We start from the raw sequence: 23,445 nt of genomic DNA, 5'->3' as shown, positions 1-23,445 counted from the left end.
AAAAGAAAAGAAAATTATTGATTTACACCTAATGGTAATGACATATTGTTTAAGGTTGTATTATGTTACAAGCCGTACCACGTTACGAGGCACTATGTCATGATCCTGAAGGATATATATTGGTAGCCATAAGAGTTGACATTGATGAAACCTGGAAATGGTTAAAGGCCGTATCACATTACAGGTCGTATTACGTTACGGGGCTATATTTCATGTTCACCAAGAATTTATTTGGTAATGTTTAAGAGAAGATTATTTTATAGCATGAGCATAGTATTACCTCACCTTTGTTTATGATCTTCTATTCCGTTATTACCATGATTTCCATCTAATCTTGACTGCTGCTATTCCTCAACTTGTGTCTCTAATTTGGATACTCGAATGGTTATTATGTTGTGTACTTGCTAAGCTTTTTCTCGAAAGCTTACAACTTAACAAATTTCAAATAATGAGCCCATAGAACCTGAAACCGCACTTGGTGGATGGGCGACTGAAGAGGAGGAGCCACGTGATGATAATGATGGACCGTACTATCTTTGCTGTTAGAAGACACTATAGCTTAGTTTTAAATTTCTTTGGAGTTCAAAAAAAAAAAAAGATTGATTTTAATTTGAGACTTTATGGAGGATTGTAATAGACATCATGTTTAAGATTTTAAGGATGACTAGAATAAGGTACATGTTGTTGGATTTTTTTTAAAGACTTCCATTGTGTTTATTTGAATGGTTATGATTAGATACACTACTACTATAATTCGAGGCTATTATGATTTATTTTGATTCACACTCCAGTTCCTTTTTGATAAGACTATCGATCTTGTGGTCCGTTAACGACTTAAACTCCTGGGTGGATTTAGGGGCGTTACATTTAATCTCCGAACAACAAGGCAATCGTTGCTCCTCCCACTAACCCAGCCTGCACTCTCTACTCCAGTATCTTCTTCCCCGCCCCTCTCTCTCTCGCTTCACTTTTTTCTCACTAGACTTCTCTCTCTGTCTCTATAAGGTCTCCCATCAAAATGGGCACTCCTTGTAGTGTCATCCTTCCAATAAAATTCAGTTCTAATAATGTATTATGTGTCGATTTGACTGTCCTAGAGCAGCCCATACCCAAAAAAATCACAGAACTCCATATCTAAGTTCACAAGAAATGATAAAGCCCCACTTAAATGCGATTATAAAATATCAGAGGAAATCTTCTTCCTTTCATTTCCATATAGAGAAAGTTCAGACAATCACAAATTAGGCACGAATAGCCCAAAATTAGGCATTCTAAGTTCAAAAAAGCAATGACTGAAAGAGCACAATCCTCTTTCCTTTCGGAAAACTGTAGATCTACAGTGAATTGAGTGGCAACAATTAAGACCTTAGAGATCCATTTGGCAGCCCAAAACAAGAAAATTTAAAGCCAATAGTAAAAGCATGGAATTATCTCTGTTTCCCATGCCAACCTCTTCTTAGTCCCTATCCGATACAACATGGAATTGATCAATTAGTTGACGGAGAAAGCATTATCCAATACAATGTGGAATTGATCAATTAGTTGACAGAGAAAGCAGAGAACTTATTAGAGGTGATTAAAATTTGATTTGTTTGTTCGGAGGTAAAAAATCCCACGTCGTTCCAAAGAAAATATCACCTCTTTTGGAGCTGCAAATCGATCATGCATGGTCATTATCATCATCGTCATCTGTGAGGAATGATCTGAGGAGGTTGGTGAAGAGATTTGGGTGTAAATCGCCGAACTAGAGAAAGGGTTTTCCATGGGATTGCGCCAGTCTGGGTAGAGAAGCTGGGCGACATTTTCAGAGGCGGCAAGGTCGAGAGCTACGTAATAGTCTTGGAAATGGTGGCAGAAAAGTAGAACGTACCATACGTTAATGGAGATATGGAAAGCCTCTTTCTTAAGCCCCAAAAAGGAAAAATTTTGTGCACGCAGATCGTGGGAGGGGTCTGTGTGATTGTCATTTATTGTTGAACCTGAAGCTTAGTTCAGTCTACAAGTTAAACAATGGAGGAGAGAGTTCTGGTCTCAGACTAATTTAAGACTAGATTAGGGTTAACCTAGTCCCAATAATCCACAACACAAATAACCAAATAGCAGCCAAAACACTGCAACCGCAGGTCTAAAACATAGGTTTAGCATCAGAAAATTGCTAACTAAATAATGTAAGACTAAACTAGGTCAGATTTAGTCCCAAACCCACAATAATTTTCAGCAGTAAACTAGAATAACCCCAACAGCAGGTTTTAAGCAAGGGTCGAAACTCAGATGTAAGGATGGGTTGTGTTTCAAATTCCAGCCACTCAATGGGGCTGATATCAAGGATGAGTGCAGGTCCTAGGATACTCAGCAAACTCTCCAAACAGGAATAGAATAGGATGAGCAGATCACAAGTTATCAACAGGTCACAAAATTAGAAAGTACGGAACAGTGTGTAGAAAAACCAAACCAACCAATAGAATAGAACCAAACTCAGGTCAAGTGATGCTGTATAGAGGAAAAGCACTGCAGAATGTTCCAATCAATTCTGATGGTGACGTTGAGAGATCTAGAGGTTGCACCAAGCCTACAGGCCAAACCAACCAGCAGCAGGGTCTCAGGTTGGGATTGAGTGTAAGCCACCTTGACAGGGATCAGCCCTCTAAAATTCAGCCAATTCTGATCAGTGGTTGCTGAGTTATGATCCTCACAAGTTGCAGCAGCAAGACTGAATCGCAGGAGCAGCCACAGCCTCAATCGAATGGGAGAAACAGCAGCAGCAGTAGAGGCATTCGAGTGTTCTTCTTCAATGGCTGAGCAGTCACAAAACACAACAGGAGCACAGAGATCGATGGAGAGACAGAAAATAGAAGGTTGGGGGATAGGTGGATTTAGCACTCCCAGCCAGGCTCCTTCTGCCCTTCAAGTTTTCACACATAACTTGATAGAAAATTCATAGTCGCAGCAAAGCAAAACTGATTTAATTCAACTGGTAATCGTGGGGAGAGGCATCAACTTACAATATAAAGAGGTCAATACCTGCACCTCAAGTAAGAGAGAAAATAAAAACTTGACATAATAAGTGCAACATAAAAATAGAAACTACTCTAATTAACTAGGACTGAAATAAAATAGAAACATAATAAAAACTTCTAAATCTTAAGTTTTCAAATCTTCTTGTGGGACCCACTTGGATGACTTAATTGTTGAGCCAAAATCTCCAGCCTGTGGTCCCCATCAGTACAACTTATTAACTTTAGATGAATAACAAAATTGCCCTTCACTTAAGGACTTGAATCACTAATACTTAAAAGACTAATCAGCCCCCACAATTCTTCAAGGAATATTCTCACTAAGCCAAAAATAAGTGGCTGTGACACTGTTCACGTGAACAGTGTTTTGGCCTCTTTTTCTTCATGTTTTGTCCTACATCACAGACTCTTCCGTTCTCAGCCCTTGCAGCCTTGTGGGTGATTTTTGTTCAAAACATCAAATTGTCCAACCGACCTTCATCCCCATTCTTGAAATGGAAGCTGTTCATTCTTGCATTCATATGTCCAATGGCGCAAATAGTACAAGGTGGGCGATTGATTAGATTTGCAAGTTAGGGTTTAGATTGGCAGATTAGGGCCTTTTTGGGGGGACATGGAAGGTAGCAGGGACAATAGATTGAGGGGCAAAAAGGTAACATCAACCCTATCAAGGATAGTATGGTCAATATAAAATTGATTTTCAAATTAAGCCATTACCTAACTTTAAAACACTAACGGACTGGGGTTGAGTGCAACGAAGTTTGTAAAGTAGGGGAGGTTTGACTAAATGTCGGAAATGCAGGGGAGGTTCGCGTAATTGTCAGAAAGGTCAGGGGAGGTCAGCCTAATTTACTCATATATAATATAATATAATATAATATAATGATAAATTGTTTCATAAGTAAGAAGAGCTTTGCCCGAATTGACAATTAAAAAATATATTTGTAATTTTCATCAGGATGCACACTGGCTGAGTTAATAAGCAAAGTCTCAGTTTCTTTAATACTAAGTTCAGTAATAGATAATAGTATTCCAAGAATATAAAAATGCCCAGGAATTTTGTTAATTATTTAATCAAATAACCAAGGATCTGAGAAAAAGGAAGTATTTACAATCTAATAATTCCCTATTAGCAGTCAACACTGTTACTTGCATATTTAAGTCCCCCTAAGTAAACAGACAGGGATTAAGAGAAATTTACCAACATCCGCCGGTTCTTTTGCCAGTGTAATAGCTGCTCCTGCTGTGTACGCCTCGGTACAGGGGGTGTACTGGAATACCTATCATTCTCCATTGTACTTTTGAAATTCCCTCCCAATCCGCTGTCATTTTCAGTAAGATTTGGAAAACTGCTACAGTCCAAGGGTTTACACAACCCAAAATCCGAAAGCTTCATGTGACCATTACGATCGAGTAATAAATTGTCAGGCTTGATATCCCTACAAAGGATCAGAATAAAGTATTTTAACTTTAGGGACACCTTATACAGTGAGTTCTTGCATGCATAGTTGTCAAGGCATCGCCTAGGTGTCCAGGCCCCTCCAACGCCTTGGGTCGCCTTGATAACAATGCTTGAGTATGTCTTGCAAAGATAAAGATTTGTCGGTTTTTATTTATTTTTTTTTTTTTCATAAAGCAAGCAGAAACGTATTTAATAGAAGCAAACAAAAAGAAAGGAGTATATCATGCACCCATCATATAGACCATTTATCTGCTAGCAGCATAATGTTATGTGACATGCATTGGCCAGAAGTTTAAGAACAATCCAGGCAGAAATGGAGGCAGAGGTGTGAAGAGAAGGTGTGCTGCACCATGCAACCAAGCACTTGGGCAGAGTAAAGCTGATTGTAGAGCATTCAGTCGCCCACACCTAAAGGTCCACAAGAACAACAGAAACCCAATTTGATGCTCCTATCAAACCAATCATTAGCATTCAACTGATATGATCTTTTGCATTCGTTAGGTGACCAAAAAGAGCAGCGGAAAAGAGTTTGTGACAAGTATGTTTGTCAATTGGAAAGATTTGACCGACGGGTTCAATGGTTGGTAGAGCAGATCTCACAGGTGGGAACCATCAAATGCCAGTCATATCCCCCAGAATATGCAATAGATGTTTTTTAGAGGTTGTTTTTGTTAAGATGGTCTATACGGTGAGCACTGTAGATCCCTCAAAATATAACGAAAGAAACTGCAGTTACACACCTGTGGACGTAATTGTGCTTGTGAATAGACTCAATGGCAAGGACAGTCTCTGCAACATAAAACCTAGCCTCATCCTCAGTCAAGGTATCCTTGCGCATTAGTAATGTCATCATGTCTCCACCAGGAAGATATTCCATTACAAGATACAAAAATTCTTCGTCCTGAAAGGAACAGTAGAGTTTGACAATGAAAGCACTGTCAACCTCCGCAAGGAGATTTCTTTCGGCTTTAACATGCTCAACCTAGAAAATGTGAATACAGAAAAAACATTATAAAGTTATATTAGTATGAAAGAACTCTTAGACTCCTTAGCAATGAGATTCTTGATTCGTTATTAAGGAACGAACTTCTAGGGTATCAGCTGTGATTGGGCATTCAATTTCCCTTACATATTCAAATAGAGAAGATTTTATCAAAATTAAATAGTGCAAAACATAGATGACTTATTACAAAATTAATACCTGGCCTCTACGAAGCATCTCAGATTTCTTTAGTTTTTTCATCGCATACACATGACCAGTGGCCTTTTCTCTGCTGATCCTCACCTGTTTGTAGAAAATTTGTTTTAACATGGAGTTCCTAAAAACTGAAATGCAGCACAGAAAAACTCAACATGCTGTGTCCTTTGATAACCTGAGAACATTTATTAAGAAAACAAGAAAGAAATATCTTATCTTTGATATGATGAATTCACACCTTTGTTCTGCCAATAGATTATATCCATGTATGAACCACATCTATAATAAAAATTATCCAATTTTCACCAATTATGATATCAACAAGAGAATAGTATAGTTTTAAATTTTGCAACCTCATCCTTCTGATTAGAGTGTGCTTTCACTCTCAAACCTTAAATTCAAACTTTGACAGAGCACATATAATCATTGAATTCTGATTCTTGAGAGCATGCTTTACAAAAAAAATCCATGGGTTCTAAATAAGCGTGAGGTCTAACATTTTCATTTAGTTGGACACTTGGGCAGCTCCGAGCTTAAAATCCATATTGGGTTGAACACCACAAATGTTTCCGTAGTTCTCCATCCTTTATTCATATTCAATGAACCCTAAAATCCAAGTATATATACAGCCATGTCTACATCTACATATATATATATATATATATATATATCTGTGTGTTTGTGTGTATAGATAGATAGATAAGTCTGGACTGCACTCTGCACTAAACGGATTAAATTCCACATTTGCATTCTCATTCTTAGGCACTTGGGTCTGAAGCTATTAGAATACCGCACGACTGTTAAAAAAAGCATTGTTCCAACAGGTAAGCTGTGAATAGTTTTCCACAACTCCTTAAGGATAAAAGTTGAAGCTCTTAGGTAACTCTATGATGGAACTTTACAATGTCAGAAAATTCTTCAAAGCCTACAAGCAGGATTCCCTAAGGCTCAGTTTATTTGCAGGTAAAAACAAATGAAAATTTTTATGTGAAATTCCACTTTTTGTAATAATTTTACTTGAAGATTTTTCTTTTACATGGATTTTATCCGGAAACAAATGGAGACTCAAAGAGAAAATGGAAACCATCCAAAAGATTAATAATAAATGAAATAGTTCATTTGCTAGTAGAAACCAGTTCTTTTTTCCCCCTTTTTCTAAGTAACACTTTGTTTAGTTGTCCGGAAATGGATGTAAAGAAAAAGTAGTTGAAGTAGCAAAAGGAAAGAGCAGAAAATGAATTGAAGTTCATGTTTTATTACTGCCTGGATCGGTCTTGCTTTCAATCAGATCTGTGACACAGTATTTATTTACAATGAGATGACATTTCGTTTCAGGAGTCACTACATATCAGAGTGCAGTACCATGAGGACATGTTAAATGCTATAGAATAGAGATCGAGGAACTCCTCAAAAAGAGTGTCAAATAAGTAAAGAATATGCAATGATGAGAAGAATAGGAGCAAATAAATTCTGACCAGGATTGTTACAAGGTTAGCAAAAACATGTAAAAGGAAGCTGGACTATGAAACATTGTCAACCAGACATAACCATACTTGAAAGAGACACCAATTTAGGCTAGCTGATAAGTGGTCAACAATGAAACAATCTTCATTGAATCATCAAAAGAGAGGTGGAAATCAAAATGCAGCCTTGATACACATTTTCTTTAACTTAATAGCCAAGATTCCTCCAAACAGACAACTATTGCAGTTCCAACAACTAAACGGGGTCGGCAACATAGATCCTTGCCCTCCAATCAGCTCTATTCAAGGTCATACTTAATACAAGGCCTAAGCTATGCATGTCTTTCCTCACCACTTCTCCTAAGGTCATTTTAGGTTTGCCCCTAGCTCTTTTAGTTCCTTCAATCTGAATCAAATCACTCCTCCGTACTGGAGCATCCAAAGGTCTCCATTGAACATGGTCATGCCACCTCAAACGACTTTCTCGTAGTTTATCATGTAACAAAGCTACTCCCAAACCAGCTCTGATATGATCATTCCTTACTTTATCCTTCCTAGATTGTCACTCATCCATCTCAACATCCTCATCTCTGCTACACTGAGTTTATCTATATGATGCTTCTTAACAGGCCAACATGCCGCATCATACATCATAGCTGGTCGTACAATTGTCCTATAAAATTTTCCTTTTTAAGTTTTAAAGGAATATGCCGATCACACAACATTCCGGATGCACCTCTCCACTTCATTGATCCTATTTCAATTCTCCGTGAAACATCATCCTCTATATCACCTTCTTTATTTATGATTGACCCAAGATACCTAAAATAATCACTTTGCGGAATCTCCCTCTCATCAATTTTCACCACCTCATTATCTGTCCTAGTGTAACCAAAATTACACACCATATACTTTGTGCAACGGTAAAGGTTGCTCCATTGTGACCAAGTGGTCACGGGTTCGAGTCTGGAAATAGCCTCTTTGTAAAAGCAGGAGTAAGGCTGCATACATTATGACCCTCCCCATAACCCGCAGTGGCAAGAGCCTCATGGACTGGGTACACCCTTTTTTTATACTTCGCCTTCATTCTACTTATCCTTAAACCTTTTGATTCCAAGGTTGATCTCCATAACTCTAACTTGGCGTTAATCCCTGTTTTTGGGCAAACCAAGAATGAGGGCTACAATCATAAAAAACATATAGGCATATCAGTTACCAAAAATAATGATTATACAAAAGGGTTCAAAACAATATCTTACCAGAACCATTAGAGACAATCATCAAAGAGCAGCTCATTATTGGGCATTTCAAAAACAATTCTCCATGACGCATTATTTGAAGTCAATTTACAATTTCATGAAACTTGAATACGCAAAGTCAGAATACTGCAGATACTTCAAAGTAACATGGAATAAATTATAAAAAAAAGTTAAAAGGAAAAAATAATGACCTCTCCAAATGCACCCCTTCCTATTATTGTTAGGAGTTCAAAATCGTCGACACCCATTTTATGTCTTTGTAGTCGCATATACTCTGTCTCCTTCTTCTCCAAGTGTTTGAGAAGATTGTTCTGCTCCTCCGGGGAAACATCAGCATCGGCTAGCTTTCTCTCCAAAACCCAGCGTCTGGATGTAGTAAAAAATAAGTTCAAAGAAATAAGACCAACAGAAGTTTAAAATTACAGGCGATAAAAGTACAAGAGAGTCAAACACAAATAACTGGAAATGCAGAAAAAGTGTTTATCCAGTCCAATTATGAATCTTAAACATGGATAGACATATCATACTATTGTAATTTGACACCAGAATAAAAGTATAGGACTACAATAACCAAAACTAATACACAATATGGTTGCTAGTACATATTTGGATCGAGATTGCTTGAAACAACATAGATGACTGCTTGAAAGGAATGAAACGTCAAGGTTGGTCCTGCACATACAAATGCAATAGGTACTTTTCTTCACTTGGTCACTAGACCAATTCAAATACCATATTTAATGGCCCGTCTACATCTAAAGGTAGTGAAGATACCCACTTTTCTTTTAACTTCTTGCACCCACCAATATATCAATTCCATAGTGAAACTACACAAAATCTGTTACTGGATGGAATATCACTTCTTTCAACAGACCAAATGTTGTAACAGTTTTTTCTGCCTTCCTATTTCGCTCATAAATTGAAATTTCAACATTTACTTCTAGACCAGTATTTCCAAAGGTAGTTGTTATGTGCATATGGCGTAATTATGAGTGTTAATTGTACTAGGTTCGTTTATGTGTTTGCAGTTAGTTTATGGACGTAGAGTAGCTGTAGGAGTGGGTGGAGTTATTATAGGAAGTGATTAGTGGGCAGTTTAGTAGGTTATTACTTGAATGTTATATACTAAATGAACGAAAGCAAGGCAAAATAGACTTGACAGAATTGGGTTCCTATAATTTCGCTATGGTGAAAAGAGGATCGGCAACCTCCTAGTTACGCCAAGACGCCAGGCTTAGTCTGTAAAGCCGCAATTTATCCTATTTTATCTTTTTTAATTTCTTAATTATTTCTTCTTTTTTCCCTTTTTATCTCTTCTCCTTGGCATGTATGCATCATCTGGTATAAGTTGGAACGTACAAGGGCTGTGAGTGTTTACCTATCTTGGATAGCACGGTAGAGCAAGAGATAAGGAAAGTTTGTAGAGGATAATTGGCTTAACGAAGGAAACCTTGCCTCTATTCTCACGAGAGAAATTTTAGGAAATTTTCAAGTTACCTCCTACTTCATTAACTCCTCTTAAATAGGTAATACAACTCATTTAAACAACATCACGATGCAGCCCATGTACAATAAGTAACTACCCAAATACTTAAATATCTCCACTACTAACATGACTACTAACCCAATAACATAACCACACTAACTTATCATAACTCCTACATAACCAACTTTATGTAACCCCCTCCACTTAACACTTACTTTCCTAAACTACCATGCATGCATAATGTATGCATTACAACCCATCATGCTAACAAAAACATAACATCCCTCCTCCCTCCTTAAGATTAGGCTTGTCCTCAAGCCCTAGATCCAGAAATTGCTTCATGAAAACTTCGGAAGTATCAGCATCCTCATCATCTTGATAATCCCATCAAAAATAGCTTCTTACAACGGTGACCGGGCACAAACTGTTCATTGGAATTATAACACAACCCTTCTGTACGTCTCCTTCATATTAGACATGCTAAACCATTTTCTGCTGAGAGGGATGATGGCCAGACTGTAATCACATGATTCACATCCGCCTTGAGATTATTTTTCAAGCCGTTAACGAAGCAACTAATTTGTCATTCGGGTGAAAGATAGCCCACTTTAGTCAGGAGTTTTTCGAATTGCAACTAATAATCTCGTAGACTTCCCATTTATTGTAATTTGGCCGGTTTGCCGAAGAATTCTTGAAATTGATTAGGCCCAAATCGAGCGTGCACTCCTTTATAGAACAACGGCCAATTCAAACCTTCTCCTCCTTGCTTGAATAGTTGGAATCATAGTAATGTAGTCCTAGATAGGTAGGAGACCTACTAGGAGCCAAACAACAGGATCAAATAATAAAAGGGGCTGCTGGTTCGAATGGACAGCACTAGGATTTAGGTCAATTCCTAGGGTTTGAGTTGGATATTGGGAAAGGGGTTTATAGGGTATTAATGGGCAGGTCTAGGAGGTCAATATGGTATAAAAAGGTTAGGATTTGGATGAGTTTTGAAATTCTGCAATTTTGGGCAGAATTGAATTTTAGGGTTTTGGGTTTGGGTTTTAATGGAGCAAGGAGATGAAGGGGTTAGAGTGGGAGTTTGGGGCTGAAACCTGGATCGAGTGTCAACAATGATGTAAGGGATGTATGCTGAAAGTTTGGTTTGAAACTGATGGACAGATTTGGAGTTATGGAGGTTTCCTAGTAGAAGTAGGAAAGAGGGGTAAAACTGTAATGGGCATCTCCTTCGAGGTAAAATGAAGCAAGAGCGACTTGTTCCTCTTTTGGAGTATGGTGGAATTTAAAGAACTGTTCCACCCTGCAAATCCAACTAGTAGTGTCTTCATCCCCATTAAAGCATGAAAAATCCAACTAGACAAATCTCAAAGTGAAGGTATTTGGAGCACTAGTCGGACGACTACCGGTGGTCTGACCAAGCCATTCTCCATGGGTCCGAGGTCGATCCATGGAAGTCTCTCCTTCTCAATCATTGTAGGTGGCGCATGAACCAAGCCTCTCAAGCACATCAGTCAGCTCGTTCATGATCAGTTGCTGCCCTGAAGAGAGAGATTCCACCTCGTTTTCTAGCTTCTCCACTCTCTCGTCCATGCCTCGGCTATAATACCAAGCTGGTACGTACAAGGGCTGTGAGCGTTAACCTATCTTGGATAGCACGGTAGAGAAAGAGATGAGAATTTGTAGAGGGGATAATTGGCTTAACAGAGGAAGCCTTGCCTCTATTCTCAAGAAATAAATTTTAGGAAATTTTCAAGTTACCTCCTACTTCATTATCTTCTCTTAAATAGGCAATACAACTCATTTAAACAACATCACAATGCAGCCCACATACAATAAGTAACTACCCAAATACTTAAATATCTCAACTACTAACATGACTACTAACCCAATAACATAACCACACTAACTTATCATAACTCCTACATAACCAACCTTACGTAACCCCCTCCACTTAACACTTATTTTCCTAAACTACCATGCGTGCATACATGTATGCATTACAACCCATCATGCTAACCAACATGTAACAGCAGTGAATTGCAAACAGTCAGTCTACAGTTACTATTCTGTTTAAAAGCCAATCCATATTTTCTATTTCACATCCTAATTATTAACTCATTTTGTTTATTACATCAAGGAAGGGAAGCTTTGATATTATTTGAACAAAAAGTTCAGAGGATAAACATTTGGTTCATGTACCTCTCCTTCCTATCTTGCAGAGACTTCATTTGAGCCTTGTAATGATTCTCAATATACTGCTTTGCAGCAGCAGCCTTCTGTTTTGTAACAGTTGAAGGTGCATCATCGAAAGGAGGCTTCTGTGCATCCTTTCCATTCTCTGTTTCCTTCTTTTTTGTCAACCCAGATCTCACTTTATCTGCTCTAGGCTGAAATTTTTGAAACCAACTTCTTGCAGAATCCATTAGGGATCAAAACACGACACCACCATTGCAGTAACAATTCAACATTCCTTTCTGCACCAAGTAGTAACAAAGACTTAATCTCCTTCTTCCTTATGTCCACAATTCTGCATCAAATATCAATGATACTGATTTTTCAGCAGTACGGAGGAAAATGTGAAATACAGACACTATAATACCAAATGCAGTCATTACAAAATCAAATCAGGGCCGGGACTTCTCTGAATTATGATTTCTGGACGCAAAGCAACTTGAAAACTTTCAAAAGGATTTTTCAGAATTAAAAATTATGATGAAGACTTAAACTAGTGTGAACTCCCGTGAAATGAGTGAATTAAAATTGGGGTGAAAAGAAGTTACCTCATCCCAATATCCGATTTTCTGGAGAATCTTTTACTTTTGGAAAAAATTTAAACCTATTCCATAGAATTTAGGGAAATCCAACAGCGAAAAAACATCCCTCACATACCAAAATTAAATTTTAAAGGTCAATACCAAATCCTCAATTTTGCACCAAACTCAACACTAAAAGTTTCAAAAACATGGAAAAAACCCTGCAACGACAGTCAACAAAGGAAAACCAAGAAGCTATAAAAAACAGCACACATTCTAAGAGCTTCCCAAAATTAAGTAGTAGAATTCAAGCAGATAGACAGAATAGAAACCCAGGATAGAAAGAACACCATCAGTTATACGAAATCTCATCTTCCCACCACTTTAGCTTCAAAACCAGGTAAGGCGAGGAAGGAAAAAAATCTGAAACCACCAACCACTAAAGAAAAGGATAATTTTCACCAAAGACAGTGACTTACACATCAAGCTACAACTCAAAATCCAAAAGAATTAAAAAACAAATCCAGCAATAATCGATAGAGCCCTTATCTCACTGAAAGCAACTCACTCCTGCATCAAATTCAACTCAAAACACTTGGATGAAAACAGAAAAGAAGAACTACCCTATCCACTTGCATAGAAATCCTACCTGGATCAAGAGATCGATTTAGTTTGGGAACTCCAATTCGTTGAATCCAAAGCCACTGTTGAGAGCTCCAGATCAACACACAACACACACACTCTCTCTCTCTCTCTCTCTTACTCACAGAGGCAAAACCATCGACGAAGCGCGTTCTCTCCACCTTCCTCTCTCCAGCTCAGAGAACAAGAGTACAGAAATTTTTCTGAATTGAGATTAAAAAGGAGTTAAATTTACTATACAATCCTTTACATTTCCATAATTTGCAGACAGTGACAGGTGATGAGAAGTCAACTCTGGGGGTATCATAGTCAAATGGAAAAGCGATCATCGGATTATACGTCGTGCAAGTTAGGATGACGTCGTCGACGTGGGAGTCGCCGTCGGGTTAAGCTTTCCCGCTAACCGGTAATAAAAGACCGGAATTTAATGCTCCCCCCATCGCCCACGTCTGTATCGAAACTGGTTAACACATATAGAATCGTCAACGTTACGCGGGAAAGCGTCTGTGACTGACACGTGCCATCCCAATGGGCCAAAACCTGCCTGACATATTAGAGAACGTGATAGACCAGGATCCTCTATAGTACCAGCAGTGCGCATCCATCGACACAGCAAAGCTCACGTAACACACATGACACATATGGTCTTTGCTGTCCCGTCGAATGTGCATTGCCGCACCGGGTATTACAGAGGATTTTAATTCAAAACGTGACACCATGATCGAGAATTTGAAGTGGCACTTCCGACAAAGTTAGACATAAATATAAGGCCTTGATGAGTAGTTAAGCTACGTATTCATTTCCATATATAAAATAGATAAACTTGACATTCGAAAAGAACATAAATTTAACATATAATGAAATCACAATTGTGGCACTAAATGCAACTCTTGGTAGTTATTTAATATCTGTTCCTCAACCAAGAAACAATCCTAATCTAAGTGGCAAACCTATATAGGTTTTCCTTTGCAAATTTAGCATAGGCTGGCTCAACTTGGACTCTAAATGTTGCATTTTATAGAATTATCTTTTTCTGTTTCTGTTTTGGAACTATGTTCTTTGGCTCTAGATTAGCATTTGGTAAATCTGTTCTATAATTAGTTTACAACAACCATGACCTTATCCCAGCTAAATGTGGTCGGTCACATGGATCCAATAGAGGCTACGACAGTAAAAGAAATAAGAGAAAGTAAAGAAAGTAAAAAGAAGTAAAAAGAAAAAGAACAGCAATGGTGTTTGGTAAAACATGTTCCAGAACAATTTTTAAAAATTGTTACCAATAATTCATTACTATCATAATTAATGTAAATAATTATGTAAATGTCATAATCACCCAAGCCACCATAACCAAAAATTACGAAAAATTCCAATACCATTCGGCTTTCCTAAAAATTATTATAAAAAATATTATTACTTCTACGCAATTTGGGAAAATATTATTAAACCAACTACACAGGCTAAGTGGCAAGTTCAGGAGCTAGTATTAATCTTCATATTTGTTCAAGTCAAGCTTATTGAAAACATCAGGGACGTTTTTCAACATCCTTGTATCGTTCTCTGAACCTCTAATTGCTCATTTCAAGTATGCTTGATAAAATTTGATCAAACACAAAAAATGGATAGAAGCGAAGTTTGGTAGTCTTTTTATAGAATCATTTCTAACTGCAACACATCCAATAATTATGTAAATTCCATTACCCTCACACTTAACCAAAATAATTATGAAAATGTTGTTATCATATTTGAAACTATAACAAAAAAGTATGAAAATTATATTGTTGAAGAAAAAAAGAACTACAAGAAAGATGTTTTGGTGGCATGCACATGGATCTTTATCATTCCCAGTACATCCAATAATTACGTAAATTCCATGACCCTCACACTTAACCAAAATAATTATGAAAATGTTGTTATCATATTTGAAACTATAACAAAAAATTATGAAAATTATATTGTTAAAGAAAAAAAGAACTACAAGAAAGTTTTTTTGGTGGCATGCGCATGGATCTTTATCATTCCCAGTACATCCAATAATTACGTAAATTCCATTACCCTCACACTTAACCAAAATAATTATGAAAATGTTGTTATCATATTTGAAACTATAACAAAAAATTATGAAAATTATATTGTTGAAGAAAAAAATAACTACAAGAAAGATGTTTTGGTGGCATGCACATGGATCTTTATCATTCCCAGTACTAGGGGGGTCCTGTGCACATCATGCGGCTAGGCACCACCCATGTGTGCACAGTGGGCCGGGTGCACGGTGGGGCCCACTGTGCACACATGGGCAATGCCCAACCGCACGATGCACATAGGACCGCCCTTAGTACTAGGGGCGATAATTTTCCCATGCACATACGAGCAACAAAGTTAAAAACTTAAACAAATAGGTTTGGAAATGTTAACTATAACTTTGGGGTTGGGGGGGGGGGGGGGGAGGAGGGGTGTTTCAAAGATATTTTGTGGTTTCAACTGCATAACTTTTATGTTTGTGTATATGAATCCAAAGTCAAAACATATTATTGAACAAAAGTATATCTGAATTTAAAATTATCTTGTTACATAAAAAAGAGTCTTAGTGGATTTGAACCACCATCCCCTTGGAACATGCTTGAAACATATTAATGTTTCAAGTACTCTACCAATTTGAGCTAAGGGCCCATAAAGTAGAGTTTGGAAATTTACAAATAACCATTAGATGTTGCTACATAGAGGGTGGGCCTTGTTGCAATGGTAAGGTTACTCCATTGTGACCAAGTAGTCACAGATTCGAGTTTGGAAACAACCTCGTTCTCTGCAAAAACAGAGGTAACGCTGCATACATTATGACCCTCCCTAGACCCCGTAGTGCCAGGAACCTCGTGCAATGGGTACGCCCTTCATGAGATGTTGCCACAAACCTTATTTCAAAGAAAATACCCAATGGGATTTCTAGATTTCAATTAAGACTCAAAGCTTTATAAACCTTTAAAAAAGATTGACAATATCCATGGCATGTTCACACTTGTCCTTAGTTGCTGTTATCTAGCACCCTAATCTGTTTGTATTTTATTCCAAAATTGTACTTTTAAATGGCTAGTTCCAGCAACATATAGCCTCTCAAGCAAGTTGAACCGGGCAACAATCATAAAATCTCTCTATTTTTTATAGTAATGAACAGATGGAGTCTCTCCAATCATTTAGGATAGTAATGAACTACACAACTTATGAAATCTCAAATTGATATTGATTTCTTACTCGCACTTATCCACAAAAAAAAAAATCATATTGATTTCCTGTCACCATGGTTTTCAAATCAAAGAGATTGGTTCTGTATGATTATAAGTACGAAGATCAAAAGTTCTATGACTAATACCTCAAATGCAAGAACAAAACATGAAGATCCATTTAAATGAACTACTAAGCAGTAACAACTTCAAGCACGTCCAACAAACAATGTTCATATCTCAATCAAACCTATATCAAGAATCAAGACCACCAACTGAAAATTCTGTATATTTAGTCCCTTTTTTAATTTAAACCATTGATGCTTTGTTTGAGAGATAATCAACTTATACGGAAGCAAAAATTCAGTATTCTGTTCCATTTATATCTTGAAGCCAGATTAATCCAAAATGTTGAGGTCCTCTGTTCTTCAGCCAGCTTTCAGTGCACCTGCTTTGAACAACAAGATATAATTAACCTCATAACTACAACAATATATAAATTTAAGCTATTTCATGTTTCCATTTCATTTTCTCCAGAATCATGCACGTCACCCACCAACTCACTCTAACACTTCATAGATGCAGGATACAGCCCCAAACAACAAACATAAACAATAAAATTTATGCTGACGTCTAATTAATACAAAACGAGGATAACCCAAAAAAGTTCAAGACAACAAATCAGGAAGAGTAAAAAAAAAAGGAAGGGCCACAAGGGAGAAGTCCACAAATCAGATAATTACAAATACTAAGGTAAGGACAGGATAGCATGGGGGCAGTTTAAATGAATAACCACGCCCAACAGCCCCTAGGGGATTGAGTTTGACAGCACTAGGTTGGGAAGTGAGTTTAGATATGATGAGTTGATAATGCATGGTATGTTTTTAAGCCAGAGCTGAGTTTTTAAACTCCTAACAGGGGGTCCTTATATCCATGACGTTTATTCTCTGTTTAGACTCTTCTACCCTTCTTCAATAAACAATGTAGATTTTGTTATTCATTTAGAAAGTTAAGCAAGAATCATTACCTTTGGTTGTTCATGGCACTGCCTCTTTTTCCCTCCCCTCCATCTTTCTAGTTTGAAGCATATGTAGCTAGGTCCTAATTGATTATGACAGGGAAAGAAGATGAAAGAGAGAATAATATGACAGATTTGAATTGGGTTTGAGGAAATATGGTTCATTGATGATTGAACATATGATCCTTTTCTCTCCACTCCTTGGATGGAGGCAATGGCACTATCTGAAAGCAAAAGAAAAAAGAACAAGACAGAGAGCCACACTCCCTGTCTCCGCCCATTAGTTTATTTTGATGGCATCCAAGAGGGGGAATCTGAGTGGACAGCTTATAATTGAGGTAGAGCATCTCACTATCACTGACAATGGATACATGCACTAAATCCTTTAAAGAAAAGTGGAATTGAGAAATATGCTAAACCCATTAACTTGAGAAATATATAAAGTGTGTATTTCCTTTAGAAGAACTGAAATTGCTAGATTTCCCAAGAACCCATTTCTTAAGTCAGCAAGAACAGATCAACTGCTCTCCCATCAGATAGGACCCAATACATTATGCCAGTAGAATTCAATACAAAGTTGCCCTTTAATTTGGTCTCCAACAACCCCCGCCCCCCCAAAAAAAAAGACAAAAAAAATCATTCTCATAATAGTAATTTCTCCAGAAAATCACCATTAACCACTGACACGGGCATTCTCGAATCAAAATATACAGAAAAAATATTTAGTAATCATATATTTCTCAATGCTTCAATGTGTAAAACTATCCATCCACAGATGAAGTAAAAATTGTACTTACAAAACCATTAAGAGAAAATGCCCAATGCCTTTAATAACCCAATAAAGAAACAAGAAACAGATTACTGGTCTTGAACGAAAAAATAAGATCCAATATTATTTAATAAATAAGAACATTTAAACTAAATTGACTAAAAACATGTTTCTTTTTCCTCTTTTGGCAAGGGAGCAATAGAAAAGAAGGGAATGCAAAGATTAAAATGATTCTCTCTTCAGATTCATTCTGGTATTGCCCAAAATTTGGAAGATACATTCTCATAAGTATGCATTGAATCTATAAATTTGTCAACATCGATTCTGTAAACATGGAAAGACCAGCAAGTCTAATTTCTGAAAGAGAAGTGCAGCAATAGCTGGCTCCATTGATATTGCAGAAACTAACAAGAATTGAGAAAATGAAAATCCAGATTTCTCACGAAGGTAAATGGAAACTAAAATGCTGCCCAAGTTCAATGATTTTTCACCAATACAAAGAACGCAAAACGTAAGTAACTGAAAAGGCACAATTTCTGCAAGGCAAATATCAATCACAAGTTAATTGAGAAATATGCTAAACCAGTCGTGATGGGATGAGTCACTCTTGTCGCTGATATAGAGGGAGAGAAGACCAGAATTGAACTTGTGCATGGGTTGTAGAACAGAATCGAGGAACAGCCTTTGAGCTTGCGCGAGTGTTGAAGCCTGAGTGGGAGAGGTGGCCCTTGAGCTTGCGCGAGCGTTGCAGGTCGAACAGCCTTGAGCTTGAGGGCAAAAGTAGAAAAAATAACGCGAGGGAGGAGAAAACGTTGGGAACAAACCTTTTTCTTCTTTTTTAGTGCAGACAAGTTTTTTGATGTGTGCATGGTAGGGAGAGAAGATAAGAATATAAGGAGAGAAAATAGATTACAGAATGAAGGAAATAAAATAGCGGGTAAAAAAAAAGATAAATAGTTTTATGGACGAAGCTATGACGTCTTTGGCTTAATATAGAAAGTCATGACATCCTCGAAAGAGAACTTGTAGGATTCCAATTGTCATTCAAGTCTATTTATCCATACTTTATTATCCCATATAAATAGAATTACAAGTAGTTAAAACTACTCAACCCACTACTAGAGTAACTTCACACTAAGACTCAATAACTACTCTTATTAAGATTCATCTCATGTAAAATGTTAAATAAATAATTATAAATACTGATAATAAATAACCATATAATATTCTCCCCCACCGCATCCAATGCACGTGCATTTTGTTGTTCTTCTAAACTTGTTCTTTCAAGGATTTTTGTGCTGGTTCGTTCTGTGACAACACAAGAACAAACCGGATTTACCAAATGGTTTTCAGGTGCTCTTGTGTTCCCTCATAATAGAAGAACTGTTCCCCAAGATGGTTACCAAACACAACCTAATTGACCCAAGTTGAATTGGTCAATGGCCATTGGTTCGAAATAAGGCCCAATGTAGAGCAGGGCATTAGGGTTAGTTGGGTTGGCTTTGGGAGGCTAAAACCAAGCCCAAGACCTCACAAGCAGGGTGTGCTAGGTCTTAAAAACCAAGGATATCTTTGTCTATCTGTAGTAATTTGGTGGGTGAGATGTCTCTTTACTCTGCTTGTCAGCACATGGCTTTCGTTGCTTTCTCATGGATGATGTCTTGCAAAGCAGACAATACTAAAAGGAAGAGAAAAATAGAAGCAAAAAATGGTGAATGGGTGGGAGAGGTTGCTCCTCAGTTTTCTTCTCATACACTGGCCCCGTCCATTGTTGGTTTAACAGTTTCAAGCCATTCATAATCCACTTCAAGAGTTGCTGCTCTACAGAGCAGTTATTCTACACTCCATTGCAAAGTAACATGAAGAAGAGAAGCAGACAATGGAGTAAGAATGCAGCCAGACTTACTTCTGTGAACAAGTAGATCACTCCTCAGGATTCCTATACTAAAATTTGTCTACTACTTCGAAATTAACCACCAAAACAAAAGCTGCCGAAAGTACCATTGCTGTAGACAGAGTAACATGTCTATAGCTGTTGGTTGTTCGTTATTCCATCACTGTTGGCCATGGCAATGGGCTAGGTATCTTGGCAGATTGAATCTAGTTACTTAATCCTTTTATACCTTGGTGATGGTGATCATAAATTAACAACAAATATGTTCTTAGTAATTTAAATCTCAAGTTTTTATGGATTCATTTGCCAATCTTCATAGATCTTTATCATGGTAATCTCTCTCAGATTTCATTAAGTATATATTCAGGTTCAGCAATTAATATGTATAATAAAGTATCAAACAGGTTTTGTTTATGTATGTGCTTCACTACAACTCTAAAAGAAAAGGCTCTAGCCAGTTTGGTTAGAAATGAAGAGAAATCAAATCTGCACTGGTAATATGGAAAAAAGCAGAAGCACCCTTTCAATAAGGGAGATTTGGTTGGAAGTGAGATGGAAAAAGGAAAGGGATTTTATTTCACTGTTGGATTTTTCACTCACTTCACTTGAATCACTTCTAACCGAATAGATCTGTAGGTCACCAATCAATTCTCCGATTGAAAGAATCTTTAGTCCTTTGCCCCTTGCCCCTGCAGTGGCACAACTTCAATTCAGAATTAGCATATCGTCCTTTGTTGAGGCTGCTTGGGCCTTGGACTGGTAGTGAGAGGAATGATTAGCTTTGACATTTAGGATCTTCCCTCCAATGTAGTTAACGGCCCAAGAGAGCTCCACATTGGGATTGGACATATATGATTTTGTATCTTTACATGTTGAATTAGTGGAAGGAATTTGGAATTAAGTCCAGGAATGCCATGGTACCTGATCCAAGTCTGTATTTGTATTAAATTTCTTTTGTCTTCTTTTTTCAGCTTAAGGGATTTGAAATTAAATTCAAGAATTTGTAATTTCTCTCTCACTGACTATCTTTTTAATATGACTTGTAGAGATTTTAAACCACCTCAATAAGAAACCTCAAGAAACATGGAGGGGTAAGGTAATGCACAAGGAGATCTTCATCGAAGTAATGCAAGATGAACACTCATGTCCAGGTGCGCTTGGCAGTACTTGAAGTATGTCCAAAGGATTTAAATGGGCCCTCAAGTAGAAATTGTGTTGACTTTATGTTGGAGAATTCCAAGTTACAGAGTGAGGTGAGAGCTTTGAGAAAGAGTCTTGAAGAACAAAATGAAGATATCTGTTCAATGCAGTCTTAACTTAATATGTTAGTGCAACTTGTGAAAGAAAAAATCCAACGGGCATATAGATCTTTGTACTTTCACACTGATTCTCAACATTCTATAATGTCTTTAATATAACATGAGAGCATTGAAAATTTAGGACTATATGAGAGTGCACAAAGTGTTTTGAGTACTACAAGTGTGCATGGATGCACACAGGGATGCATGCCAATACATAGGAGGGTATTTGATTGATTTAGGCTCTCAAAATTTGCCATATGGCCAATCCAGACCATGGACAATCCACCCAAAGTCTTAGAATTGGCATATCACCATTCCACGTGGCACAATAAGGATGGGCCACTTTGACAAACTTATCCCATGAGAATGAGTTTTTCCCTAATTTCCGTTGAAACAAACTTAACCAACACTTAAAGAGAGAGCCTCCTCCACCTCCAACTCCTAAACGAACATTGTAAAATTTGGAAGTTGATCCATAACATTTGCATTGGATAGGATAAAATAAAAAAGAGAGCCATTTCAAATAACATAAGCATAAAGATACAAAACAGATATAGAAAAAACACATTATCCCACATAATACAAATCATAAGACAAGCTAGAAGACATAAATCAGATAACCATCTCAACAACTGGCACAAACCCACTCCCTCTCTACCAAGACATTGGTTTGAACCAGATGGGCGGAGACAGAGAGGAATGGGAATAATTTAAGAGAAAAGGTTTAATGCTATTGTCTTCTAAGTGATACACACCCAAATCATAGCAATTTGTCCGCCAATACATCATTGCTGAATGTAGACACTGACTTTTGTCACCCCCCGGCGATGATGACAACAGGACACAGACAGACATCGGTATCTCTCTTAAGAAGGATTCTTGTCCTTACATCTAAACCAAATCACCCTAACATCCCTAAAATGACTTATAAGACCCTTTTACCAAATGTTGAAGGAGGAACTGCTCACCCTCTCCCACCACGATGGTCCCGCTAGCCGGTTAGCGAGCCGTGGGGGTCTAGGGGGGTAGATAGCCCCCCTACGGGGGGTGTAGGGGGGCGGAGCCCCCCAACAGAAAATTTTTTGAAGAGTCAGAAGGGAGCCAAAAGCCCAAAAAATAAGAAAAAAATAAGGAAAAATGGCACTGCGCCCCCACGGCGCAGTAGGCTCCTTCCCATGGCACCGTGGGGATGTGTACCGGATTTCCAAGGCGCCACGAGGGGGTGTGACATCAGCTTGCTGATGTCACCCACAACGTCATGGAAAAGTCCCCCACGGCCCCGTGGACATCTCCACGGCGTCGTGGATGACTTATCTGGCCAGGAGAGAGAGGGGACCCCTCCCTATAAATAGGAGGGTCCCCCTCCCTCATTTCTCAAGCTTTTCTCGGGTAAGGAGACCCTCCAGGGCTTGTTTTGCCCCATTTTCATCCTCTTTTCCCCTGTCTTTCCCTCGTGAGTATGTGAGTGAGTGGAGTTCTTCGACATGGGTGGATCCTTCGGTTACCCATCTAAGCATAGAGCGATTCTGCTCTTGGGTATTGTTATCCCGTCAGTGTACGGATAACGAAAAACCCACTTCACAATCGTTATCTGTCTGTATACAGATAATAAGAATCTCTTATATAGCCGTTACTTTGCCCGAAGTTTGAGTAGAGAAATCCATCTCATATAGTCTTTACTCTGTCCGACAAGAGAGAGATAAGCCGATCGTCCGTCTATACCTGAGCCGTGGGACATTACATATTTCGCCCTCGATGCGCTTTCATTTATTTCTTACATCTCTAGACAGGTATTTGTCTCTTTCCCTCTCATTATTTTTGGCATTATGTAGACAATTAAAGTAACTCGTTTTAGTGTACATAGTAAATGATTTTTCTTTCTTTGTCATGATTAGTGCATCATAACTTAGCCTTACATGTTAGTATAAGATATATTATTAAGGGAGAATATTCGAAAATCAGCATTTA

At 37.8% G+C, this 23,445-nt stretch overlaps 1 protein-coding gene across 2 annotated transcripts in view; it reads right to left on the bottom strand.

Annotated features, from left to right (window-relative positions):
• LOC122640941 (serine/threonine-protein kinase tricornered-like) overlaps positions 1 to 13,344 on the bottom strand; it is a 58,442-nt gene extending 45,098 nt beyond the window's left edge. Inside the window, exons 1-6 of one of the 2 annotated variants that reach the window (XM_043834238.1) lie at positions 13,291 to 13,344; positions 12,088 to 12,415; positions 8,588 to 8,762; positions 5,678 to 5,761; positions 5,217 to 5,458; positions 4,216 to 4,453 (exon numbers count right to left, since the gene is read on the bottom strand). In XM_043834238.1, the coding sequence (XP_043690173.1) occupies positions 4,216 to 4,453; positions 5,217 to 5,458; positions 5,678 to 5,761; positions 8,588 to 8,762; positions 12,088 to 12,311 (963 nt within the window). In that variant the 5' untranslated portion in view covers positions 12,312 to 12,415; positions 13,291 to 13,344. Of the gene's footprint in view, positions 1 to 4,215; positions 4,454 to 5,216; positions 5,459 to 5,677; positions 5,762 to 8,587; positions 8,763 to 12,087; positions 12,427 to 13,290 lie in introns of those variants that run through there. The other variant, XM_043834237.1, reaches the window with a different exon arrangement.
• Positions 13,345 to 23,445: the final 10,101 nt, after the last annotated feature.

The sequence above is a fragment of the Telopea speciosissima genome, chromosome 9 (assembly GCF_018873765.1).
Source record: "Telopea speciosissima isolate NSW1024214 ecotype Mountain lineage chromosome 9, Tspe_v1, whole genome shotgun sequence".
NCBI lineage: Eukaryota > Viridiplantae > Streptophyta > Magnoliopsida > Proteales > Proteaceae > Telopea > Telopea speciosissima.
This window is presented reverse-complemented; position numbering and strand designations above follow the sequence as displayed.